Source organism: Choristoneura fumiferana, chromosome 24, assembly GCF_025370935.1.
Source record: "Choristoneura fumiferana chromosome 24, NRCan_CFum_1, whole genome shotgun sequence".
Taxonomy (NCBI): Eukaryota; Metazoa; Arthropoda; class Insecta; order Lepidoptera; family Tortricidae; genus Choristoneura; species Choristoneura fumiferana.
This window is the reverse complement of record NC_133495.1, coordinates 3,565,259-3,592,037: the sequence shown is the minus strand read 5'-3', so window position 1 is coordinate 3,592,037 and position 26,779 is coordinate 3,565,259. Positions and strand designations below refer to the sequence as shown.

Genomic DNA, 26,779 nt, shown 5'->3' with positions numbered 1-26,779 from the left:
AAAAAAAGGAGGAGGTTTCAATTCGGTTGTATTTTTTAAATGTTGATTCTGAATTTTGGGCAAAAAACCGTCAACTTTGCCTTAGGGCCATTTTCTTATAAAATCGATTGTCACGAATGAGTATTTTTTGTTCAATAAAGGGTTTTAATAAAACTCTCTAAGTACAATAAAACATAATAAAAATAACAGTTTCAGAGCAAAGTACAATTTTATTTTGTGTTTAATAATTTAAGTTTGTAAACGTAACGTAGTGGCACCAATGACCGACAAGAACCAATAACCGACACTTTATTTTTTGATTCAATAAATAAGAGTTGGAAACCGATTTCTTAATATGGCAACACTGTACCATAGATAGCACACTTATGACTGACTCCCATTGACATTTGAGCGAAATCCGCCGTTTTGTTTTGAAAATGGCGGTGTGACAACTGATTGCGGCTGGAGTACCGGTGAAAATAACAACATTTCTTAGTGAAATCCTTAAGGAAGCGAGTACATTTTTTTGTTCATTATACTAATGTATTGTAACTTATTTGAATTTTATGTTTTTCACGGGATTTTATAAGAACTATAGGATCGATTTTTGTTATAACGAAAGTTTAATGTTATTTTGATATTAGTAAAATGTTGGTGTCGATCACTGGTTTTCACAAACTAACTTTTCCAATAATCGACACGTGTCGATAATAATTTTCTGAAACATTTTTCATTTGACAAGCGAATATAGTTCTTCTTGCTCTGCATATTTGGTAGATATTTGAAGTAAACTAATCAAAGTCGAGCTACCAGTAATCGACAAGTGACGATTATTGGGGAATAATGTGTGTCGATGATTGGTTCTTACAGATGGCTCCGAGAAAAAAATTATACTTCCGACCAGTTAGTAAAAGCCAGCTGTAAAAAATGGCGAAAAGATTGCAGTTGCTGCGAAACGTTTCGGAGTACCTAGGCTATATAGATTACGCTCCATGATAAAATTTCGGTAAAAACAACAATGGATTGCGCTATGGGGCCGAGCACAGTTTTAACTAAAGGGGAAGAAGACATTTTGGAAAAGTGGATATTAGCGTTATCTGAAAGACATATTCCACTGACAAAAGATTCGTAGGTACTAGACAGTGTGCAAAAAATAATAAATGATCAAAACAGACCAAATCCTTTTTAACCCCGACGCATAAAGAGGGTATTAAAAGTTTGACCGCTACGTGCGTCTGTCTGTCTGTGGCACCGTAACTCTTAAATGGGTGGAACGATTTGAACGCGGTTTTTTTTATTTGAAAGCAGCTTTTCTAGCGTTGGTTCTTAGAAATCTTTTATCAAAATCGTTAGATATTAACTTTGAAGTAACAATGTCGGGGGTTTTCCAACTTTTTGTTGGTTAGGTTATACAAACAATAGGCCCAGCAAGAAGTGGTTTCAGTCGTTCATGAATAGACATCCAAACTTGACACATAGAGTGCCAGACAACTTGTCAAGAGCTCGAGATAATGTGTCTGAAAATAACATCAGGACTTGGTTTACTGAGATCGAAAGTTATTTGGATGAAAAAAACTTAAAACTATTTTAAATGACCCACACAGAATATTCAACGCAGACGAGACCGCGTTCTTCTTGTCACCTAAACCTGGTCGTGTACTCGCCAAAAAAGGCGATAAACACCCATATAACAGCTGCGGTGATGAAAAGGACAATCTTACTGTCCTAATAACTGGAAATGCAGCTGGAGACTTAGCCCCTCCAATGATCATATTTAGTTATGAACGAATTCCTTCAACTATCGCTGTGTTCCCGATGAATGGGCAATAGGTAAATCGGAAAGTGGGTGGATGTGTAGCAGCACGTTCTATGAATATATGACTTATGTCTTCAATCCTTGGTTAGAACAAAATAATATTGAAAAACCGGTCTTGTTCTTTGTGGATGGCCACAAATTACACCTGACGCTTCATTTATCAAAATTTTTGCTCCGAAAATGGTATTGTAGTCGTTGCTTTGTACCCAAATTCTACGCATATTCTACAACCAATGGACTTGGCAGTATTTCAGACCACTCAAAGCTCATTGGAAAAAAGCCGTGAAGCAATGGGAAAATGGAGAACCTTGACAAAATTCTTCGAAAAGAGAAATTTGCCCCAGTGTTGCAAAAAGCTCTCACAAATGTAACAAAAGATTGTGTCCAGAACGGATTCCGAGCGACGGGCCTTTCCATTTGATCCTGATTACATCTATATGTCTAAAATATCTAGAACCGAAATAGAAACCACAACTAAAACCAATCCAATCAGAAATAATTTATGAAGTATTTAGAACGTGAAATCGTAAACGTGTTCTCAGCTCAAAAGTTACATCAATTCAATAAATTATACTTTGAAAATAGAAACAGACTGGAAAGAGAAATCCCTGATGAAGGCGAGGCTTTATATTTGATTTCGGCCAAAAACAAATCCTAAGACGCGTTGTCTCATTCAAGTTCGGCGGATGCTCCTACAACGTCAGACACATTGGAACAGGCGATGTAACCACTGCTCAAAGTGCTCAAACGAACGTTGTTGTAACCGATGAACCGAAAAATATAGACATTGTACTGTGGACAATAAATGAATACTTATTAAACAGTTAATTTTATTTTAATGACCCAATAAGGGGTGGTGATTGGCAGAGACACATATAGGTAATAGTCGATAACTGGGTGTCGGTTACTGGTAACTGTCGATGACTGGGTGTTGATTACTGGAGATTCGGTGTCGACGATTGGAGATTTATACACTTTTCCTTTTTGGGATTTTTTTCTAGTCCGTGTATAGTTAATAAAATAATACATCCTATTCTTATCTCAAGAATATACCTTACAATACTCAATCATTACTTTTGGTTTAAAGATGACTAAATGACCTTTAATTTTATAAAGAAGCCCACTATCTCCTTAAAGTGTCGATCATTGGTGCCACTACGTTATAAGTGCTTTATAAAATTATAAACGTGGGTTAATTTTACTCAAAATAATGTCCACTTGTGATTGAAAAAATTGCCCGCCAGGCAATGTTATGTCCTTTGAATGTTTTATCCGACTGTACGAAGCAAATGAGTTTTTGGTTTTCAAATAAAAAATCGATACCTATCTGCAAATGGATCCATATTTAGTGTATACCTACCTAAATGAGTATAGGTATTATAAGTTATCTTCAGTTTTGTCTACATTTTGAGAAATATATCTTGCTTAATTTTTAATATTTGATATAGGTATTTCTCTAGCAAGAAATTACTAATACACTTTTAGAAATGTAGGTGTATTTCATAGGCCATAGTTAAATTAAAGTGTACCTAAGAAAATAATAAGTTAGGTCAACTTTAGTATTGTGTCACCGAAAGACGTCCACTGCTGGACATAATAGGCCTCTCCAAGGCTCTCCACTCAGACCGGAGTACATTAAAGAGTCATTGTATTGTATTGGAATGCAGCTTTGAAAATACTCATATAACCGAATTTTCACATTTTTCGTAATTTTGGCGATTTCAAAGTTATAAAAACGAATTACCTAAGTACCTAAGTGCATAAAATTGAATCAGCTTGAACGTGGGAATTGTAACGTCATAGCCTTGTCATAGCAGTCAGTATATGACGTATCAATACAACTCCATAACAAACGATCGTTTTGACATTTATGAAAAACTTTAGCGGTACCGTATTTCGCCGCGCTGCGCGCGAAAACGCGTCCGCTGTCAGATAACGCCTACGAACAAATCGCGGTTGCACGCGATCTATCTCAGAGGGTCGCGGGGGTGAGGTACAAAACCGCTCGCGCGTTTTGGCGTGGGTGGACTCTTAACAGTAAACAGCATAGTGACATCGCATTAATAAACAAGGAAAATCGATGACTTTTCCTTTGAAAAGGTTCCATGGTGGCTCATGAATTAGTCCTTGACCGTACCTATTTTAAGATTCAACTTAAGCTATGAAATTAAATTTGATATTTTCAATTGTGCCGCCGTTTTCTACAACGCGACCGAAAATCACTCGCAACACAAATCAAAATATTACGATCGTTTGACTTCGCCCTTAAAGTTGTTTCACTCATACATAATATATGGTGCTGACTGTACGAAGAAAGCATAAAACACTTTAGAAACTCAACGACTCCAAATAGTACGCCTCATAAGCCTTATAAGGTTTACCATCCACGGTTCTTTGGTGGGATATATGATTTTTAATTTTATTATCGGACCACAGACTGAGGTGCTCTCGGCCCTGATCTAGTGTCTTGGCTGTCTTCTGTAGACTGCGGAGGTTTTCGTCGAGGCGTTTCTTGACTTTGTCCATAATACGGTCTTCTTCGTCTGTGAACTTGTTGATATCTAAAAAAAATAAAAAAATATTTGGATAGGTATACAATGTAGTAAAAAAGTGATGAGCTGTTTCATGATCATGGCTATCCCTATCTTATGTCTGTGATATCTTCGGTATAGTGTCTGTCGTGTCAGTTAGAGCTCTGCCTCACTAAGAAGCCATGGCTATGTCGCCTGCATGGCTACCTCGGGTATCCAAAGGTCGCCAATGGCTACTCCTCACTCAATTCGACGTTGTTAGGAATGGACGTGGAGATTGACATCCAAAATTTCGGCCGGTTGGCGACTGAGTGAGTGAGGTGCTTATGCGAGTAAAAAAAGGTTCGTCACCCTAAGATCTATTTTCCTTTGCTCAATATGAGTGCTAATCTGCTTTACCGATTGAGTAGGACATACTGCATCAACCTGTCAATCTGCTGAACATAATCAGGTGACCATAGCAACCCTACCACTACACCTTGGCACTGACAAACACTGACAATTAAATAGAACATTATTTGATTGAAACTTTTACGAAGTTGTTTATTAAAAAGGTTTTGTATTGATATGAAACTAGACATATGTTAGAGGTGTATACTATTTTGACCATTGTTATCATGTCAAGTAAGTTTAATTTGATATGCATTTGTCTACTTAGTATTTTGGTTTCAAAACGTACTAAGAGTCTATGACTTTGTAAAGGAATCAATTTAATAACTAGCGAAGGTTTGCCTACCCCACTGTACATTTGAATGCAACGTAGGGAGCTGCAAATCGTGGCTACGGTTCCAAATTGGCGACGTTGCCAAAGCGTCGCCAAGTGGATGACAGTCGCACACATTTCTATACGAATTGTTTGGATACGTAGCCAGCGACGATGTCATGGCGTCCCTGTTAGGTAGAGCTCTTAGGCTCTCGGGTCAGGGAAACAGACTTAGCGACCGACTCGTAGACCTCCTTCAACACTTCCGCTTTAGTCGACGCTACACTGGCATCATCCCTCTTCAGCTTTGTCATTTGGCTTTGCCCAATCGACATAATATATATAATTAATTTATTTATTTCATTTTTATGGGTTTTACAAGATTTTATATTAATTCACATGTACCGGCATAAAACCTAACGGGCACAGCAAAATTATAAAAAAAAACTTTTTCTAGGACTTAGGAACTAAAACACATTAACAATGTCAAACCTTAAAATCAAGATACTCCTTCAGACTAGAGAACGGGTTCTCAATCAGGTACCTCCTAAGTTTGCCATAGAATAACGACTCTTTCTCTATATCTTTAACACTATCATTAAAATTGACCTCCGTAACGCCCGATTCAATAAATTAAACAAATGCTCACCAATATCAACGCCAATATGGCTCCCCCCTTTCCCCATAGCTTTCAACCCGTCTCTCAATTCTTTAGCCTGCAGCAACCGCAGCATGTTACGCTGCAACGTAGCAGACGGACACATCAGCGCGCAGGCTACGTCTTCGGTCTGCCATTTGGAGTGAAGGCGGGAAATGCTGGACTGTAGTGTTTCAAATATCCAGATTTTTTCGCCGCTGAAATGTTTAATTAGTCAGTGTGATAAGTATCCATTTTTCCATGCAACTAGAGTGAAAAAGTGGATACATAAGTTAGGGCACCGACCGTACAAACACACATACATACAGTTTAACATATATCCATCAGCGGAGATACATGGTAAATAGGTTCACCAGGAATCAACAGGGAGCGATTTTTGGTGCGCTTCACAATTACATGACGTCATTTCGTATATGGCAGGGATTACCAACCTTTTACCCTATGCGCCTCATCCAACGTTATGCGAAAATACTACGCCTTCCTAGGGGCCGAAATGGGGAATAGAAATAAGAAAATTAAACAAACAAAAACATAAATGAGTGTTTATTTTTACCCGACTGCGCGACGCCGAGGAGGCTAATGTGTTTATCAGCCTATGTATGTGTATGTAGCCAGTTAGTGAAAGAACTGTGGTTGGACTTTATTAATCAATTGGTAGTAGGATTATGGTGTACTACTCTATATACAAAATGGCGGCATTTTTACGTCATTCAAAAGTTCGCTCCCTGATAATAAATATCAGACGCGCTCTATTAAATCTCCATGAAGCCTCTTGGGCTCCCCTACTATTAGCAAACGTAAGTTATTATGTCTCTGGTTATAGCTCTTTCTACTTCTCTATTAATGTATACTTATCAGCTATTAATTAGGCAAATTAACATACCTCTCCAATACTAGCTTTCTGTTCTTATCCAAGTTAAATTTCTTCAAATATATCTTTAGTTCGTCTATAAATCTGACCTTGTCTAAGTCTGCAGAAAAAAAAAATTAAAAATAAATCAATAGGATGATATTACTTGTACTATAAATGTGAAAGTTTGTGTGCGCATGCGTGCTTGCGTACGGGATAGATTTAAATAAATTTTGGTATGTAAATATACCTGGACCAGTAGAATAACACATATGCTACTTTTTATCCCGAATTCCCGATATTCCTACGGGATCCATGTAAAATAACAAAATCTGAACCGTTAAGACAGATGAAATGATTCACGAGTGTTTTTCGTACAACATAAAACGACGATAAGTTTTGAAAATTCCCATAAGAGTATAGTAGGTAGAATCTCTTCTGTAGTGCTCTAGGATTGCTTAGCTGGCGATATGGCTTACACGCGCTAACTATACAGTCTGTAGCCTCAGAAGTCTTGCGCCCGCTACTGTAAAATACCTGTCTGTTATTTATAAAAACCGTCCAAGTGCGCACGAAGGGTTCCGTACCATTATCTATACAACATTAGACATTAGCAAAAAAAAAACGGCAGAATAATCAAGTTTGTTGTATGGGAGCCCCCTTAAATATTTATTTTATTCTGCTTTTAGTATTTGTTCTTATAGCGGCCACAGTAATATATAATCTGCGAAAATTTCAAGTGTCTAACCATTACCACTCAAGAGATGGAGCCCTGTGACAAACGGACGGACGGACAGACAGACAGCGGAGTCTCAGTAATAGGGTTCCGTTGGCACCCTTTGGGTACGGAACCCTAAAACTGGAGTCATGTTGCAACACATTCTATCATTTGGAGCATCCCTGAAGAACCAGTAAAGACTAGCCTACAATTCAAATACCGGACCTATTCGTTTACACGAAAGAAACCGTAGCTAAACTCTAGTAAAAATCTTGTGACATTAATCTACTTTTCAGTTTTTATATACCTGAGAGTTCGTTGAACGAATATTCTGAGATATCAAATTCCATGCTTAGTTCCATTTTGTTCCGCCGTTTCTCGCGGCGCTGCTCGTAGAACTGACGCAGGCGCGCTAGCGAGTGGCCGCCCAAGTCTAGCTGGATAGCTGTGAACAATAGTTCAACATCATCCATCATCATGAATCATGATGTCCGTCGAATCCGTAAAAGCCTTATTTATATACAATGCAGTTTTGGTATTATTCGCTATCCACTATCACAACCGAAATCGTCGTAAAATATTTTATTTTTGATCACATATAATTATTTGAACAAACAAAATAAACCACAGACCAGCTGAAAATTGAAAATCAAAGTTCGTATCGTTCCGTCCTTTTCACTCTTGTATTAATTAATATAAGCGTCAGCGGGACGGCAAGATACGAAGTTCGAATTATGACTTCGTAGTACAGAGCCAGTTTAAGACAATGACAACGTCAAATGTGAGATCACTTAAAGCTTTTTTTTCGATGCAGATAGATAAGACTAAAGGAAAGGGTCTATTCTACGGTAGAACAAGAGGTACGCCATTTTAGAATAGGTGAATAATAATAAAATAAATACAAACCCTGGTGAAAAAATAAACTATCAGCGTATTAGTCTTTTCAAACCAAGTACTAGAACCAATAAAACGAAAGGTTCAAAAAAATGAAATGTTGTCAATTGTAACTACGAGAAAAATGCACGCTCCATGAATTAAAACCACAGAAGACATATAGAAAGTCATGGTGTTAAAGGGTTGTCCATGGGTCGTAACCATATCAACAAAAAGTTGATCAACCCAGTTACAAGTGAAGCTACTAAAAGCTGACCAGGAATATAAAAAAACCTGACGCGAGGGCAGCACTTCTACATATTATATTGCAACATTCTTTACACTTACTATACGACACTTACCAGTCATATTGACAACGGTGTCAGTGATGTTATTTAAAGTAATATTTTCTAATCCTTCAAATTTTTCTATGACATTTTCCTTCCAAGGCTATGAATAAGCTTCGTCATTTTAACGCACAAAAACACAAAATAACACCTCAAACTACGACGCGCAAACAACGTTAAACTTTGACAGCAATAGACAGATGACATTTGAATTTATTGTTGCCATTGCAAGAAATTAGTTCTATTGGTTTTCCGCAATATGGCGAGGTTTTTTATAATTCTGGCCAGCCTTTACAAGCGTGCTTAAATCAAACTTTACTTCTACCACTGCTGAGATCCGCCACGGGCACGTCCTTATTCAACCCATTGAATATGTTGGCGAGGCATTCGCGGACGTTATGTATCTTCCTCTCTGTCAGCGCTATGGAAGAAACCACGCTTTTAATCTCGTCCCTCTTGGCTTCCTGTACAGATAAAATTTGAAATGTTTAAAGGTTGATTTGAAACTCTGAAACTCTAGGACTGGGGGACCTGAAGATCAAAAACTTTTTAATTAAAAAAAAGAAGAAGCTTGACCGCCCATACGTGACCATAGGGCAGACTCTGTGCTTGGTCAACTGCTCTGGGTGATATCCAATCCATACTAATATTATAAATGCGAAAGTGTGTGTGTTTGTCCGTCTTTCACGTCAAAACGGAGCGATGGATCGGCGTGATTTTTGGCATAGAGATAGTTTATGGGCGTAGTTAGTAGTTTATAGAGAGTGACAGGCTACTTTTTATCTCGGAAAAATGCACAGTTCCCGAAGCCGCGGGCAAAAGCTAGTTTGCTTATATTTAGGCTTAGAATAACTTAATTTAAGTTCTTTTTTTTTGTTTTTGTAATGACTTATTTGTTATTCATTAATTGTGTGTTAATACGAGTATTTACTTTTCCAAAATTCCTTGGTTTGCCGCACCTTGACTTATGGCCCCATGGACAGCGAGTGTTTAATTTAATATATACCTAGTACATGTCTCACTTACTATAGCTTTATCGAATCTATCGATCTCCATCCTGGTGCCTTGCCGGTCGTCAGGCGACGTCACAGCGTGGAACGCCCCGGCTCGGTCCGTGACGTCACCGAGCAAGGCTCGCAGCGCCTCGACTCTTGCCTGTGTGCGCGCGCGCTCGCAACGGAGCACTAGAAGCTCGCAGGACTCACTCGATAACTGGGACTGTGAGAAAGATAATTTTCACCACAAATCTTCTAATATACTAGTGTTTAAAATGATTAGATCCAGCAATTGAACTGAAATTGCGTGATTTTACTAAATTCCCGTGGGAATTCCCAAAAATTACATCGTGGTCTTTGCAAAACATCCATGCAAAATTTTATGACGCTAACCCCAGCTGCTGCGATTTAAAGATTTTATCCCTATCCCGTGGGAATATCGGGATAAAATAAAAGGTGATGGTGACTTACATTTAGGTCGTTGACGGCGTCAGCCAGCCTCGCTTGCACGCGGCGCGCCATCTCGCGGCACTTCAGGGATTCCAGCGCAAGCGAGCACTGCAGCGCCGCCGTATGACTCAGCACTGACTGGAAACTGGGCCTGCGGGCCAGGGAGGGACTATGGTACTATTCAATGGAAAAAATCAATTGTGTAAACAAATGTGGTGACTGACATTGACGCTTGACTGACGACTGGCTGACTGACTGACTGACGTTGGCTCTAGTGATGTGAAAGCTCTTTAAGATACTTCAATCAGCAGTAAATAATTATTTTGAATTTACTCATATTTCATTATTTAATGTTTTCCCTAAGTTTAATTTTTAAAAATGGCGAATCACGTATTCTCTTAGTCCTGTTCAAGAGTCATTCACAATGTTTCCATGTCCCTTTTAACTTAAAATGTTTAATAGCATTTTCACGAAGTTTTAGAATTAGGTATATCTTCAAATATATATACCTAACGTTTTTTCCATACAAACTTACACTCCCCTTTATACCCCTTTAAGGGTAGAATTTTTAAAATGGTGAAACATGTATATCCACTTATATTTTTTGACGTATATTTTCCCCAAGGTTTATGATGGAGTATTTTAGAATTGAAAGGGTCAGTTAAAATATGGATTAATTTAGAATTTTTTGCTGCTTAAGTAGCGTAGTAGAAAAAGGCAACCTGAGATATGTGTGCATAGGAGAAATTTGTATCTTGACTCCTGTCCAACGGTGGTGTAGGGGTTATAGTACGCAGTACGGATTGCTGAGGACCTAGGTTCGATTCCAGCGCTGGTCTCTTTTTCTGGTTTTTCTGTGCATCCATGTCTCAGTTTGTATTTTCGATATAATTTAGAAGAGGTATTTTTAAATTTACATAAGACAGGGAAATGAGAGTAGACACAGGGAAGTGATTCAAAATGATTGTTTGGTCCAACAATGGACTCCACAGTAAATATGATAAGTACTAGTAAATAGAAATCTACATAATTTCTACTATAATACTCTTTTATCGTCCAACTAGTGTTTACCCACGGCTTCGCACACGTAAATCATTAGGTCCAACAGCTGAAATACCGGGATTTTTTAAAAATTGCCGTGGGAATTCCCTAAAATTAAATCGTTGTTTTCATTGACATTACATTAAAAACAATCATGGTAAAATTTCATGACTCTAAGCCCAGCGGTTATTAGTTCGAAATTTTATCCCTATCTCGTGGGAATATCGAAATAAAAAGTAGGCTATGTTTTATTCCAGATGTCAAACTATCTATATACCAATTTTCATGACAAAGCTGAGCGGTTGTTATTTCAAGATTTTATCCCTATCCCATGGGAATATCGGGATAAAAAGTATCCTATGCTATCTAACTTTTCGCCAAATTTCATCCAAATCCGTCCAGCCGTTTCAGCGTGAAGAAGTAACGAACATATTCACTCACTCACTCACAAACTTTCACATTTATAATATTAGTAGGATTAGTAGGATAGTAGGATAGGATTAGAAACCTTTATAAACCTTCATTAAATAGTGTAACTTAACACAAATAATTAATATCTACGAATAAATTAATTTGCAGAGCCAGCCATAATTATCGGTAGGTAAGGTTGGTTCAGTCAAATAATTAATTTTGTTGGTACAGCACTAAATTTCCAGAGACTAGACCGACCATAGACCAACTTCGGTGAGGAAAAAATTATCATGTCAATTTGACAAATATAACGGATTTTCGTCTTCCATTTAATTCTATAAAATAAACATATTTACACGATTATTTAATGATAAAATGATTGTTAAAAACAGTGCTGAGCTCATTGAGATGCGAATATGATCGGGATTGGCGTTCAAATGTAAGTAACTACGGAGTAATCGTGAAAAAATGCTTTGTTTACACAATTGATTTTTTCCATTGAATAGTATTATAGTTAATACACTAACCCAGGGAGGTACCTAGCTTCTGGGCCAGGCGGGGATAGGGCAAGTCTCTTTTTAGAGTTCCGTAGTCAACTAGGAACTCTTAGTTTCGCCATGTCTGTCCGTCTGTCTGTCTGTCCCTCCGCGGCTAAGCTCAGAGGCCGTTAGTACTAGAAAGCTGTAATTTGGCATGAATATACATACCTATCAGTTACGCCGACAAAGTGGTACAATAAAAAAAAAGACGTAAAGTGGGGGTGTTTTTTTTTCTCGACTAATCCTATCCTCCTAACGCCTCTTTTTATAAAGGACTTATTGTAATTTTAAATCAAACTATCATAAATGACATAAAGTTTGATGTTCATAAATCAAAAATTTTATGACGACGATATTTCGTTTTCAGTGATCTGTTTGCGAAATATTCAAATTTAAAGTGCAAATTTTCATTAAAATCGAGCGCTTCCCCTCTAAAATCTAAACTGTTGGGTGGAAAAAATTGAAAAAATTGAGGATGGTAGTAAGTATATCAAATTTACACCTTTTTACACATAGGAAAATTATAACGGCTAAGATTTCATGAGATTATTAGTTTAAGGATAGCAGCCTAAGGTATAAAATAGGTATGTATAGGTACCTAAATTTGGAAGATTCCATAAGAACCTACACAATACGAAATCCTTAGAAAAATATTACTTGATTTGTTCGTAATGGCTGCGGAACCCTATCTTGGAAGTGTCCGACACGCTCTTGGCCGGTTTTTTTGTAGGTTGAATCCGGTGTTTATCAGCTGCCTGTCAATTTAACTGCTAAACTTAAGGACTGACGCGTGTGCAGGGTTTCGTAGACGATGTTGCCAGCAATAGCTAGTTTCATTTGACGTTACCTGTTGGCATCGGAGGCACGATCCGCCTTGCTGCTGAGGGAAGCAACCAAGGCCGCGCGGCGAGCGTATAGCTCCGACCAGAGCGCGTCGCCTCGGCACTGAGCTAGTTGTGTTATTGCTTCTTCTGCAGACAATTACGAAACAAAACTTCATACACCACATAAGTCTACGCTCATTACAGCCATGTATTCTTCATATGGATTTGTATGGGTATGCGCTCACTACATCAACTCCGTAGCGTCACCGGATGGCCTCGCTCGCGAGGTTGCCACGCGCGGACGAGTGGACCACTCGGTGACAGCCCGCTGCTCGCCGCCATAGTGACTACTAGGAAATTCGTGGACCACGCGAGGTCCACTCGTTGTGGATCACCTGTCGACGAGTGGACGCCGAAAGTCGAGGAGGTGCTGGTCGGGGGCCGGGTGGCTATAATGAGCTGTGACCTTTAGTACAGTCAAAACCGTTTAAAGCGACACCATTTATAACGACCAAAAAAAAATCTCATCACAATCTTATATACCAAAGTAACACTGGTTATAAAGACCAAATATTGCTGTCACATGTCAGTCAAAACCGTTTATAACGACATTGAAGTCGTTATAAACGGTTTTGACTGTAGTACTCAGGGTTGCCACCATTACCATTACACACATCAAAAAAGTCTTGGAATAAATACTCATTATCTCTAGACAATTTTAATGTTTTGACTCTATAGTAATAAACCTTTAAAGAAATTTTCAAAACTGTTGAGGGATAAAAATATCCCAAGGCACTTTTGATGAGTAATTTTGATATAAAACAGGAATCGGGATTTCAAATTACGCGTACCCCAAACAACTTTCACATTTATTATATTAGTAGGATTGTTTCGTCGCACCGTCAACCTCTCCACTGTAGAGTCCAGAAGTGCTGGGGTTGTGTCCAATCATAGTGGACGAGGCAACACCAGGCCCCGTCGGCTGCCGGCGCATTGAAGACAGGCATCTGTCCAGTTTGGGCTGAAAGAAATTTGAGGGTTGATTAAATATCATCATCAACGCGTGGGTTCATCCCATCCTCGTCGCCAATTATTGGTATGTATAAGGTAATCCAGTGTAGGTATACGTGTCGCGCGCCGCGCACACACACATGCACGCACACACACACGCATTCACAGCATTCATACATGTACATCTTTATGATGTTTTGGATTAGGTACTTTATTAAACTAAACAAGAACGAAACGAAGAAACAAGACGCAAATTAGTAGATAATTATGTGTATTTTATTACAACACAGTTGGAAGTCCCGCTGTGTCCAGCATAAGAGCCTTATGAGGCTTGCTTTTTTGCAGCGTTTTTACGCTAAAAACGTCATATTGTACACTCTCGTACAATAATAATAGGGCGTCTGCGGCGCTATACGCAGCTAACTCGCTGCCCACTCGCAGCGATAACGTTGCGCGCTCGCCTCGCTTTCAACTCGTCCGCAAATTGCCAGTGTGATAAGACTCTCAGCCTACAAGATCTAAATACCTGTACATCGGTATGTTCATGCACGCAACACATATCTTCAGTAATAGCTTGGGTCTCAATAAGGTTTTGCTTCTTGGTACGGAGATCCTCAGCTACCAGCTGCAGAAGCCAGGTCCTGCGCTGCAAGTCCTGGACGCGTTGACGAGCGAGGTTGCGTTGCGACACTAAAAAAAAAACCAAATATGTATACTGGAATGAAACAATACAGAGGTAAACTGCATTCGAAAGAGAAGAAGAAAACATTTATTTGATACATTACTATAAAACTTTACAATTTTCTTTCACCAACAAAAATATATTTTACTTTGCATTCAGAGTTGCCACATAGTCTAGCACTTTCGGAATCTCAATAACTTCCACCATTTCATGACAAATAAAGGGTAGAAAGAGATGGTGAAAGAGGTCACAAGTGTCCGCGCGTCAGACAATATGGCCTCTTGACCAGCCTCTTGGCCACAGGCCCTAGAGTACAGGAAAAGTGGTCACTCTATGCACCAGATGGTTGAGGGTGCCATTTCCCTGTTTCCACTGCGAAATGAAATTATGAGAGGAGTGGAAGCGGTATAAACAGTCTCGCTCTACCTTGATCAAGGGCTAGAGCCAGCGCTGCTTTTTACTACTAGTATATGAGTAGACTACGAATTTAACTTTAGTAATAACCCTTCATATTCAGGAACTAAAAAAAGTACTAATTCTAGTCTCATCTATTTCTATAAGTACTAATTACATCGATTTAAAAAAAATACAAAAAGATAGCCTTAAATTCGGCACGGATCCGCGCCTAAGCATATGAGTGGTTACTTCAACAACTTACTCTTGCTAGAAACTTTATCCATGACCTCATTCAAGTCCCTCCGAGCCTCTGCCACCCGGGCTTCTGCCTCTGCCACCTTCTGCTGTACATCCGTTTGCTCACGCCACAACGAGAGCTCTGGAGGGATCAGTATGTTTGTATCATGCTGGAAGCAGTGTTTTATTACTTTAGAACCTATATATTTTCTATGGTATGACAACCACAATTACTTTTAATCATGATGGTGCAGTTGCAATATAATTTTGGGAGCTTTAAGGGTGCAGTAAAACTCTCAGGGTTTGAGTAAATACTGGATTTATTACCTATACAAAAGTAGATTTGTAAGATTGCATCATTCACAAAGACTGCTCCTTAATATAGTCCTCCTTAATAATAAGTGAGAAGTGAAAAAAACCTACATTCTAGTGGCAACTGTCTCAAATCAAATAATACCAATTTTACAGAAAATGATAATTATAATAATACATATCGAAAATACAAACTGAAACATAGATGCACAGAAAAACTAGAAAAAGAGACCAGCGCTGCCAGACCCCGGTCCTCAGCATTTTGTGCTGCGTGATATACCGCTACACCAAAACTGGACAGGAGTACAGACACAATTTTCTCCTATGCACCACATATCTCAGCTTGTTTGTTTCTTATTTTAGTCAATTTAGCAGGGACACTAGCAACATCTATGCTTTAGCCCTCATCGAGAAACTTTCAGCACTCTATTGGAACTAACCGCTATTTCAACAAAAACTACAAAAAGACTCCAAAAACCAATCTTAATATAATAATACAATTTTCACTTTAAAATTTACTTGGATCCATTGTGTATGAAAGTTTAAATCTACTAATCATTATAAGTTACCTCAGTAAAAAGTCCTTTCTTCTTACATCTGCGCACATCATCAGCAAAGACTTGCAGTCTCTTCTGTTTGATTGTGTCCTTCGATTCCACTTGCTCCATTAAGTTACGCCATACTAAATAGTATGTCCCTCGACACATCCTAAAATCATCCAGTATTCAGTATTTATTTAATTTTAATTGCAACATTTCTCACCATAATCTTATGATGATGCCCTGAGGATAAATTAGTGCTATCAAATTTTAGTTACAATACAACTCAAGTAAATAAGTTTTAAAATGACTGTGCTTCTTTTTTATTCAATGATAAGAATTAAATACTATGCAAATGTATGAGGCTAGATTTAAATGTTAGGTACAGTATTTGAATAAAATTAAATGATCAAAACATACTGTGCGATTTTATCCAAAGGCGGTACTTTATCAGGTGGGCAACCCATTGTTAGCAACCAGCTAGCAAATCTCTCAGGCACTTCATCACTATTTAGCTTTGTTTCACTCATTTTTAGGTAAAATTCTCAGAATATAATGTAATAATGATCAAATAATGCCTGAAAGTAAATCACAATCACAACCTATGAACAATATCACAACAAAACAACCGTTCCGTTCGATTTGAATTGAAATTGATATGACATGACATGACATGACATTATTAAAGTTGCTAGTCAACAAAAAGAAAATACTTATTTTCTGAGACTTTTCAATGTTTTATTTGGCAGATGTATCTCCAGCTTTAACTTGTAACAATCTTTGGAAACTCAATCTTGAGGCGTTCTTCAATTTTAAAAGCATACGTGTTTGACAGGGATACGTATTTTTTTTTTTTAAATTTAGTTACAAATACAAATGCAAAACGTCTTTAATTAATCTGTCGGGTGACACTCTTTCCCGGCCCGGATAACACCGACATGGATATACTGGCCTTGTTTTTTGTGTACACACCCATAGAAACTGACAGGAGCTTCTAAGGGTGTAGACACGAAAAACAAGGTCGGTATTTCCATCTCGGTATTATCCGGTCCGGGATAGAGTGTCACCTAATCTGTCAAAACAAAGCGCTGTTGCATTGCATGTGATGTGGACTGTAAAATTCTTCAAAATTTGTGTTTTAACTCGACATCAACTGAAATGCTTGGAAATCTGAAAGAGTTTATATCCGTAGTACAAGATGGAATAACGTCTAATAGTAATATACGGCACACTCTGCAAGAAGTGCAGCGGGTTAAGAATATATTTAAAGATAAACAAAGGTTGGTCAGCGAAAGTACAGTGAATTGTGGTGCTGGCGGGGCCTTGTTGGAGAAATATAAGACAGAATGGGCGGAGTTACATGAGAATGCTGACAAAAATGCAAAAGCGGCTGAAGAGGCCGATAAACTGATAATAGAGCTACATGAAGCCGCGAAATTAAAGTTACAGACTGCAAGTGATTTAGCGCAAAATTTGGCTCATTTACCGAGTCTTACAGCATCAATAGCGCAATGCATCGATAGTTTAAAGAATGTGGAGGATCTAATGAAAACTGTGGAACAAGATTTAGTGGAATTTGAAGATATAGCAGAAAGAAGCAAAATGGAGAAATGGAAATTGGATCATCATTACCATCTTACATTGTATAAAGAGAAAAAAATGGGTAAGCTGCTGTTTCTGCCTAATACATAGGTAAAGATTAATAGATAGGTATTCCCTCGAATCAAACAAGGGTTACTCATACACAGACAATACAACACATTTTTATTGAGAACTTGTTATGTGGTTGGTTGGTTTTTTAGAAAAATATGGCTCTGTCCATTGGAGGACAATTTTGCCAGTGTCTAGTAGGTTTTGCCGTTGTACGGTAAAAAATTCTAGAAAACGAAATATGAGAGGTAATGGTGGATGAACGGTGACAGCCAGTTATGTGAATATCATATTTTCACAGTGAAATTAATAGTGTTGTCTAGATGTGAACAGAGCTCCTATGAAAAGAATTACTATTTGCAAATTTTATTTTGAGTATCTGTGGAGTGCAATACGAATGTTGCTGTATATTAAAATGTATGTCACAGGTACAAATAGCAGTAAAGTGCCTACAGCAATAATAAGTTTCTGTAAAAAATCACAATCTTTTTGCTGACTGTTCTTTTTATTGACTGTACTTATATTGTAACTGTAGTAGCAACCTGTCCACTATCCCAGATTCGCATAGTTCCAGATTCTCAGATCGCCAGATTCGCAGAACGTCGAATTTGCAGAATGCCAGATTAGTTTCTTGCCTGCATTATTTACCATTTTCGGCTCAAGCTCGTACTGTCTGTTTCCTAAAATGTCTGCTTCTCAAAATGGCCTTTGGTTTGTTGGAAGAATCCAACAAACGTCTCTATCTGTCATGTCTGTCTTCTGAGAATCTGGTACTATGTGAATCTGGCATTCTGCGAATCTGGTATACTGCAAATCTGGCATTCTGTGAATCTGGCGTTCTGCAAATCTGGCGTTTTTCGAATCTGGTACAAAGCGTCAAAACCATTTAAATTGTAGTTATATTGTAAGTGTATTGTATTTGTATTGAATGAAAATTTAAATAAATAAATATCATGGGACACTTGACACCAATTACCATCCAAGACCCGAGAACAAACATTCATATTATTCATACAAATATCTGCCCCAGCTGGGAATCGAACCCGGGACCTCAAGCTTCATAGTCAGGTTCTCTAACCACTTGGCCATCTGGTTGTTTATTTAATATGTATACGAGGTTGAGTCAGAGACCAGAGTCAGAGCCCGAGAATATACTGAGCCCCAAAATCATCTTTTAAACTAAAATTCCAGCCTCACTGGAGGAGACTCGGATGAAAATGGCAAGAGAAAACTCCATGCACAACCAGGAGCGAGAGAAGCAGCAACTAGCAGAACTCCAGGCTAAACGGGAGCACAGTGCAGTGGCCTTTCAGCAAGACATGGCTAAGTACCTGGCCAGTGGCAGCATTCCAATTGGTTAGTGTTAGCAACTGTGTTGCTACCTTGGCTACTTATGGATACTTGTTGGAAAAAAAATACTTATTAATTACTAGCCTGTTACCCGAGACTTTGTCTATGTAGAATTCTTTTATCGCTTTACCGTGGGAGCTATGCAATTACCCGTGATAAAAACTATCCTATGGCCTTCCCTGGGACTCAAACTATCTGTATACCAAATATCATCTAAATCACGTTTTAAACTTTCGTGATTCTTACTCATAGTCAAAATACCCCATATATGGGACTTATCACGCTATTTTTACACAAGTAATATTTACCTCGACGTTTCGGCAACGTTACAGTTGCCGTGGTCACGACTAGACTCCGAACGTAACGTTGCCGAAACGTCGAGGTAAATATTACTTGTGTAAAAATAGCGTGATAAGTCCCATATATGGTATTTTGACTATCATCTAAATCAGTTCAGCGGTTTAGACGTGATGCAGTAACAAACAAACAGACTTACAAACTTTCGCATTTATAATATTAATAGGATTTATTTATTTAAACTAGTTCCAGTAAGATAGTTTCATTTCATGATGCAAACCTTTAACTGTTTTCCCAAAAAAATCAATAAATCAATCTATTAACTTAGATGATTAGATTACACCAAAGTATACCTATTAACTAATGTTGTTTTGAACTATCACAATTTTCCCAATGGATTCTTCGCCGTAGTTCCTTTGGCTGTTCCTTTGAAGGAACTACTACGTTTTTTTTTCAGTTCCTGCAAAGGAACAAGGGCGAAAAATAATCGCAGTTCCTCCTTCATCTCTGGTGACGAAACTAGTGCGAAAAAAAACGCAATAGTTCCTTTGAAAGAACAGTCAAAGGAACTAAACGCGAATAATCCTTTCCAATTGGATTGAAACTATGTTTCTAAAACTCTGTTGTCTCTATTTCAGCGGCAGTTACACCAAAGGAGATTACTCTGGAGCAAGTGCAATTAGATGTGGACAGGTCAGACCTCGACAAATTTTTAGAGAGTTGATTCAGTGACTGTCCATCATCAAAACCTAGGTGATATTTGGAGCTTCTTAAATATAATTACAATTATTTAATATACATTCTTCTAGTTATAGTGTAAGGTTTATTCCAAAGTTTAATATAATTAATTGTTATAAATTCCTGCATATAATTTTAAAATAACACCCCAAAAGAGCAAATCATATAAAGTTTATTTTTATTTCGTAGAGTACCGAAAGAATTTAAGTTTGCACTGTTACCCTTTGGAGAACTGAAATTCTTTTTCTTAATATCAATAATAAAGTCAAAAATACAAAAAGATATATACAAACGCATTTATGACTAGTAAAAATAAGCACATGTCGGCTGCCGCCAGTTCATAGTCCGTGTGCGGATCTCATCACCAATAACAATATCAAAAAGCGACCCGACCCGCCAACAGTGGCCAGAGAATACACGGTAAGAAACACTCCACGACACAACCACAAACAATCTAACAGCGATGCCATTTACAATTATCTCCAGCTAGCCAACTCTTAGTGGGTCGAGTTCCTGTAAAATATAAAAAGGATTATCTGGGGAACATGAAGTCAGGGTGTGTTGCTTGATCCCGCGACCGCTACGTCTTTCTCATGATGGGGTGTAGGTCTCCACCACCGTGAGCAGACAATTTTACTTTCCCAGCGAGGTGGTTCTTGATGCAAGGGCCTGCGTCCTTTATAGAGCCAGTGTTCTCATCCATATCCTCGTCCGAGGAAAAGTCTGAAACGCATAGCGTCAGGTGCCTTTTCTTGGGAGGAACAACGTGTAGCGTCCACCTCATTGGCCCCTTGTGGCTCTTGCTCGACTCGCGAGCCTCATAATCCGTGTCGGACGCCGCTCTCTGGCTCTCGCTCTTCAAACCCCTCAGCTTACTCGGTCTGTGAGTCTGCTCCTTTTTTTCCCCCCTCGGGGGGGTGTGGAAGTTTTTTAAATTCGTTACACTAGCTGTATGACCCTTGTTCGCGTTCAGATCTGGAAAGTTCTGAGAGTAGATCACGACGCTGTCAACAGCCTTTTCTTTGTGAAATTTTGCCGGCGGCTTCTTAGGGTCGTTCTCTGGAATGGGTGACGTCGAGGGCTTCTTCTCCGCGGAATTTCCGCTGCTGCAGCTGGTGTTGCTGTTGCTCGTGCTGTACTGCTCGACGGCTTGTTTCTCCAGTTCGCGGAACGTGGTGTCTATGCTTTCGTCAGACGCTTTATATTGTTCCAGCGCTTCCTTTTCCAGTTCCTCGAATTTGTTTTCGACCGGAGGTCTTATTCTCGCCGCCGGGAGGACTATTTTTGGGTTCAGTTTCAAAAGGCCAGGGGTGACCAGTTTCTGAGACAGTCTGACGCACCCGACAGTACCCAGATTGATAGGAGAGGGTGCGCTCATGCTGAGAACTGTGCTGTAGAGCCTCTTTTTTCTCAGTCCCTCGATCGCGGCAGCGCTGGTAGTCGGCGCTTGGTCGTCGACGACTTTCTCTTTAGGTGCGGGTTCTTCAGGGGGAGGTTCTGGTTCAGCCGGCTCGCTGTGTTCCTCTTCAGGCTTGGTGTTTTCGGTTTTCTTGTCGGTGGTCTGCCGTAGGTGTGTTAGTTGGAACCGGTGTTCGAGTTTGGGGGAGGGGTGGTCGCGGGGCCACCAGACGCCGTAGCGGCGGTCGGGGGTGCGGGACGGGCGCTGGCTGGTGGGCGCGTAGCGACTGACGTTGGTGCCGCGGTACGGCGGGCAGCGCGCCGCCGACGCTCGCATCACGGCCTGCACGCTCGCCGACAGCCGCCCTATGGCTCGCTGGCACTCTGATAGCTGAGGCGGCCGCGGGACGTCGAACTGAAACTGGAAATTAACAGCGTTTGCATAATGGCGTTTGCGGGTTCGATTCCCGTGTCGGGGCAGATATTTGTATGAAAAATACGAATGTTTGTTCTCGGGTCTTGGGTGTTTAATATGTATTTAAGTATGTATCTATATCTATATAATTATATTTATCCGTTGCTTAGTACCCATAACACAAGCTTTGCTAAGCTTACTTTGGGACTAGGTTAATTGGTGTGAATTGTCCCGTGATATTTATTTATTTATTTATTTATTTATTAATGGTTATTGCGTTAGATGCGACGAAAGCTTGTCGCACTTATCAAGCTGGCTCTTGTTTGGCAGCTTGTGGTCTGGTGAATCATTTTGTTTTGGCAAACGTAAAAGATTAGAGTGCGAAATGTCTGCATTTCCAGACAGATACAGTCGCTTCAAGGCTAGTATGAATAGGCTGTCAGCAGCAGGTAGGTACATATTTACTTCAAGATTGTTCATCATCATCATATCAGTTGAAAGACGTCTACTACTGGTCAAAGGTTTCCCATATCAGATCATACCAGATATACGAGATCGTCGGTCCGTAGGCTTTCCCACGCTATCTATTCCGGTACGCGGTGTGCACCTGTAGGTTCCACCCCACCTTCGCTTTCTTCTGCACTTCCCATCAGATGATATAATAAGTTATTGGGTATCGTATTAGGCCGCGTTTCTATCTACCAGAGATGTGCGAGGGTGCGTTGCGAGGAATCTGTTTGTCATGCATGAACCAACAGAAAAGCTTAATTTTACCTACTATCCTCCCCCAGCGCAGCTCTATAGTGGAACAGCTCATGCGGAACGAGGTTTTTGATTAATTTTACAAAACAACGGAAGGATGTGTGCGAGGAATGTGTTGAGAAGTAGGTACTCAGGCCGCCTCATCGTACGCCGCTCGCTTATTTGAAAAGAGCCCGCTACACACATTCGCTACTCATCTTGGCACCGCTCAGCTACCTCGCACATCTTTGGTGGAAACCATCATAACATTCCACATCCTCGCAACGATCAGCGCCTCGTGTATCTCTGGTGGAAACGCAGTCCAATCCAAAGTTAAAGGCCATAAGGGCCGCCCCATACACGGTATCGATAGTGTTTGTCAAGATCGTTAACGATTTACTTCATCGAAGACGATACTGGAGATCAAACAACATCCGCAACAAAATCCCATGCAATCATGAATATCGAGTGTATGGCTCTTTACGATCAATCGTCACGATTTTCATCAGTTCAATCGTACAGACGAATCGTACCGTGTATCGATGGGTCCCTTTATGGGGCCTTGATGGGTCCCTGTATGGGGCCCTTTAGCGTGACAGAGAGCCAAAATCGGGTCGTAAAAAGAGTATACCTTGCAAGCGGGATCGCAGAGCAGCACGGCGGGCGCGTCGATGCAGTAGGGCGGGGCGGGGTGGGCTATGTGCGCTTGGTGGGCGGGGCGCGGCTGGCGGCGGCGCGCGCGCATCTTGCGCGGCGCGGGCGGCGGCGACGGCGCGCGCGGCGCCCACAGCGCGCGCACCGACAGCACGCGCGCCGTCAGCGCGGCCTCCTCGCCCGCGCCCGCGCCCGCGGCCCCCCTAAGCTCGCTAACTGCCGAGACGTGCCCGTTAGGGAGGTAATAGCCTCTTACATATATTAGGTCGCTAGTATCACTTCGTCTAAAAAGCAGATGGTCTAAGTAACCAAGTGGTCTAAGAAGAAACTGGTCTGAGTAGCACGTGGTCTAAGAAGCGACTAGTCTAAGTAGCACACACACAAACATCACACCTGTATTCCCAAAAGCGGTAGGCAGAGTACACGAAACGTTACCGTTTCGGAGCCACTTTTAGCAATTTTAGGTTGTAAGTTTGACAAAAACGGTACAATAGTACCTGCGATATACCTTAACCTATATCTTCAGTCGCCTCTTACGACATCCACGGAAGAAATGGAGAGGTTTAATTCTAACCCGACACCACACGGGTCTAGGTAGCAAGTGGTCTAAAAAGCTGTTTTTGTCGAAAAAAGGAAAAACATAATAGGTTAGGTTAGAGTTGCGTGAAGGCAGGAAGCGCCTCAGCCACGCGGAATTGGAGTCCTTTAACTTTGAGTCAAAGAATTTCAGACTACTTGCTACTTACTTAGACCAGTTTCTACTTACGACCAGTTGCTTCTTAGACCACTTGGCTAAATTGCTACTTAGACCAGCTGCTTTTTAGTCGAAATAATATCTACCTACTAACCGCGTAAGCAGATTAGAATATTTAAGCCAAGTTAAAAAGGTAATTTTAATATACATAACTTATAAGACCATGCCATTGCCAACTTAGATGCAGGTCGACCATGTAAAAAGTTAATTATATATTATTATGAATCTAGCCTATTATAAATACTAAGTTAAAATAAAATACAAGAGGCACGCACAAATCATCTTCTGGTGGGCGGTAGGGCCGGCGGCGGCGCGGGCAGGCGCGCTCCGGAGCGTCATCTAACAACTTCCGGAACCAGTACTCCACCTATATTCAAAGCTAAATTAAAATTGTATGGTCAAGTTCAAAAATATGTTACCATGGCCTTAGGTATATTACGAGTACGACGCATTAGTAGTGTCTAGCAATTGGGGACGACAATAATGAATGTTGTAACATCGCGCTATCAAAGATATTAAGAGTTTAACGCGTAAATACGCCTTATGGCCCAAGCCCTCTTGTTCTGAGAGGAGGCCTCTGCCCTGCAGTGGGACGTATATAGGCTGGAATGATGATGAACGCGTAAATACGAGTACAACTTCAAACTTTCTTCGGGCGTCCCTATAACATTCGCCTGAATATCCTCAGAAAACGAGCTAGGTAAGTCAAACTATGTTCAAAGGCGTAGGTATTTATGATCGGCATAATGTAGATATTAGAAAAACATCAATATCACGGTATTATTGCACAATGGTACAACAGTACAAATGGAACAACAATAGCAGCAAACATCAAGTTTTAACGCTTTAGAAGCTCCCGTGCGAATGAAGCCTATTTGAGACTGACTCCATGTCCATATGTCGCGTTCTTTGTGTGTGCAAACGGAAATGTGAATATAGTGCGAAGCGTACACGCAGCAACAGCCAGCAGGGCTACTACGAAACTCGAAGTTCGTATCGTACCGTCCCTCTCGCTCTCGTATTTAAATAGTATAAGTGTCAGAGGGACCGCATGACACGAACTTCGAGTTTCGTAGTAGCCATGCAGTGTGAGCTTCTGGTGCGATGGTCTTTAGTGCACTTTTTGTGATGTCACTGTGCCAAGGAAAATAGGCTCTATCTCGTAGTACTTTCGACAAATTATTTGTTTCAATTATTTGTCTATCAGTCAGTCTAACGATATCTTTTATAGGTACAGTCAGCATCAAATATATTGTAGCAGCCAGAGATTTCGGCACGCCATAATTTTTTTATCGCGTGCCGAACTATTTGACCATTTTGGCGGTTACTATATGTTTGATGCTGACTGTACATACCTGAATGGTATAATAAAAGGTACATAAAAATAAACTTCTCATTATTATGCTTTTACCTCAGGTAGCATCCAGCATTCTGTAAGATCGGAATTTTCGCAGCCCTGCCCGTTGTAGCCGCGCCCACTTGACTTCTCGTTCGCATTTGTGTAAGATTTTTCTCTGCAGAATATAATGTACGCTTACTATTTATCTTAACAGTTTGAATAAAAAGTTTTAATTGTTTGAAAATATTTCATGACATTTGGTGTTTTTAAAAGAGTATCGAACAGTTTTCCGGAACTGTCAGATCGTTAATTTCCCGCACTTTTTGACGCAAGCGACTGTAACGGTGTATTTTTACTTGTTTGTTCAGATTCAGCTTAGATCTTTGTTAAATTGTACCAGAAGGTTACCTGAAATTGCATTAAAGGAATCTGAAGCAGTTTTGAGAAGGGTAAAATTATTAAACAAAGTGAAATTTCATAAAACGGTTTTTCTATGTGCAACAGCAACAGTACAACAATTATAGCAACCTGGCTTCATCGTAATAGAAATTTCCATAGAATTGTGCCAATCTTGATTCAGGTATAACATCCTTTACACTTTTCCGACTACAGCTGCCATTTTCTTGACTTTGACTTGAAGTTGAACGTTTTTCTGGAAATTATCGAAGTTTTAGTGCAAAGTGTTCTTGCTAGAGTTCGGTAATCGTTTAGATCGTACAGCTACTATATTGGACTTGCCTGTTTGTTCACATTGATTATTCGGCTGTGAGGCTTGCGAGTCTGTTGACGCGTCTTGCAGTACTTGGGAAACACGACAATGTTGAGCCCAAAGGCGCTGCAAATAAAAGGAGTCAGTTTTTTGACTAACGGACAGTAGTGTCAAGTAGTTTTCAGTGTGCCAGTGTTTTAGATGAATTATACTGTTGGTAGATGGGACTCTACCTGGTTTGCTATAATGAATTCATCGGGCGGTTCCGTAGCCCAAGTGAGATCCGCACAAAGGGCGATATGTGCCCAGGCAGACGAGTATCGATCCACTTCGAAGCTCATTCAATGTGACATCTCATGCGTAAAATTAATTATCGTTAGACTAAGAAATGAACTAATATTAGTCACTAAATGTTAAGACAAAAATTAACGGTAAAATTGGTAATAAAAATGACGACAATTTGAAAGACATTAGTGGTTTAAATCTACAATAACAAAATTTTCCTCTTTTTTGATAGATTCATGATATATAACTTTTTTCTCTTATATTTTGAATCGCTTTTCGAATTTCGTACCAATGAAATGTAATGTCATCTCGATGGCTTGGCTGGATGACGTTGGAGGTTGTAATTGTAAGCTACTCTCTGGTATTTGTAGCATCAAGTTATGACACGTTATCATCCTTCTTTTTACCATTGCTAAATATTTCTGAAAGGTATCGTAACGAATATTATATACCCAAGTATACGAAGCATCAAAAAATACTTAAATAAGCCTTGCCAGCGTCATTTGGGTAAACTGAATATAACGACTGGTAACACAA

At 39.8% G+C, this 26,779-nt stretch overlaps 3 protein-coding genes across 3 annotated transcripts in view; 1 reads left to right on the top strand and 2 right to left on the bottom strand.

Moving 5' to 3' along the window:
• LOC141441910 (uncharacterized) overlaps positions 1-16,542 on the bottom strand; it is a 27,670-nt gene extending 11,128 nt beyond the window's left edge. Inside the window, 14 exon segments of the mRNA XM_074106800.1 lie at positions 967-1,031; positions 4,132-4,356; positions 5,679-5,884; positions 6,571-6,658; positions 7,563-7,700; positions 8,795-8,939; positions 9,502-9,693; positions 9,942-10,071; positions 12,759-12,882; positions 13,636-13,756; positions 14,273-14,436; positions 15,087-15,231; positions 15,943-16,081; positions 16,333-16,542. Coding sequence (XP_073962901.1) covers positions 967-1,031; positions 4,132-4,356; positions 5,679-5,884; positions 6,571-6,658; positions 7,563-7,700; positions 8,795-8,939; positions 9,502-9,693; positions 9,942-10,071; positions 12,759-12,882; positions 13,636-13,756; positions 14,273-14,436; positions 15,087-15,231; positions 15,943-16,081; positions 16,333-16,442 — 1,992 coding nt within the window. The 5' untranslated portion in view covers positions 16,443-16,542.
• A 394-nt stretch (positions 16,543-16,936) lies between these two features.
• Dysb (dystrobrevin binding protein dysbindin) lies at positions 16,937-20,059 on the top strand. The gene is made up of 3 exons (XM_074106372.1): positions 16,937-17,575; positions 18,754-18,918; positions 19,848-20,059. Exons 1-3 carry the CDS (start codon positions 17,071-17,073, stop codon positions 19,931-19,933), a joined length of 756 nt encoding a protein of 251 aa, XP_073962473.1. The 5' UTR covers positions 16,937-17,070; the 3' UTR covers positions 19,934-20,059.
• Positions 20,060-20,101: 42 nt separating this feature from the next.
• Positions 20,102-26,712, bottom strand: LOC141441586 (uncharacterized). The gene is made up of 7 exons (XM_074106369.1): positions 26,191-26,712; positions 25,987-26,083; positions 25,777-25,900; positions 25,321-25,423; positions 24,185-24,276; positions 23,133-23,367; positions 20,102-21,766 (listed from the first exon to the last, which is right to left on the bottom strand). The coding sequence occupies exons 1-7, from the start codon at positions 26,296-26,298 to the stop codon at positions 20,528-20,530; spliced, it is 1,998 nt and encodes a 665-aa protein (XP_073962470.1). The 5' UTR covers positions 26,299-26,712; the 3' UTR covers positions 20,102-20,527.
• Positions 26,713-26,779: the final 67 nt, after the last annotated feature.

Bases quoted from the DNA above. Each gene is read 5' to 3' on its own strand.
- Dysb (XM_074106372.1), top strand. From the start codon at position 17,071: ATGCTTGGAAATCTGAAAGAGTTTATATCCGTAGTACAAGATGGAATA. The intron at 17,576-18,753 runs GTAAGCTGCTGT...CTAAAATTCCAG, and splicing joins GTATAAAGAGAAAAAAATGG to CCTCACTGGAGGAGACTCGG. The intron at 18,919-19,847 runs GTTAGTGTTAGC...TCTCTATTTCAG, and splicing joins CAGTGGCAGCATTCCAATTG to CGGCAGTTACACCAAAGGAG.
- LOC141441586 (XM_074106369.1), bottom strand. From the start codon at position 26,298: ATGAGCTTCGAAGTGGATCGATACTCGTCTGCCTGGGCACATATCGCC. The intron at 25,901-25,986 runs GCAAGTCCAATA...GATAATTTCCAG, and splicing joins TAATCAATGTGAACAAACAG to AAAAACGTTCAACTTCAAGT. The intron at 23,368-24,184 runs GTGCGTGCCTCT...CTCGGCAGTTAG, and splicing joins CGCCCACCAGAAGATGATTT to CGAGCTTAGGGGGGCCGCGG.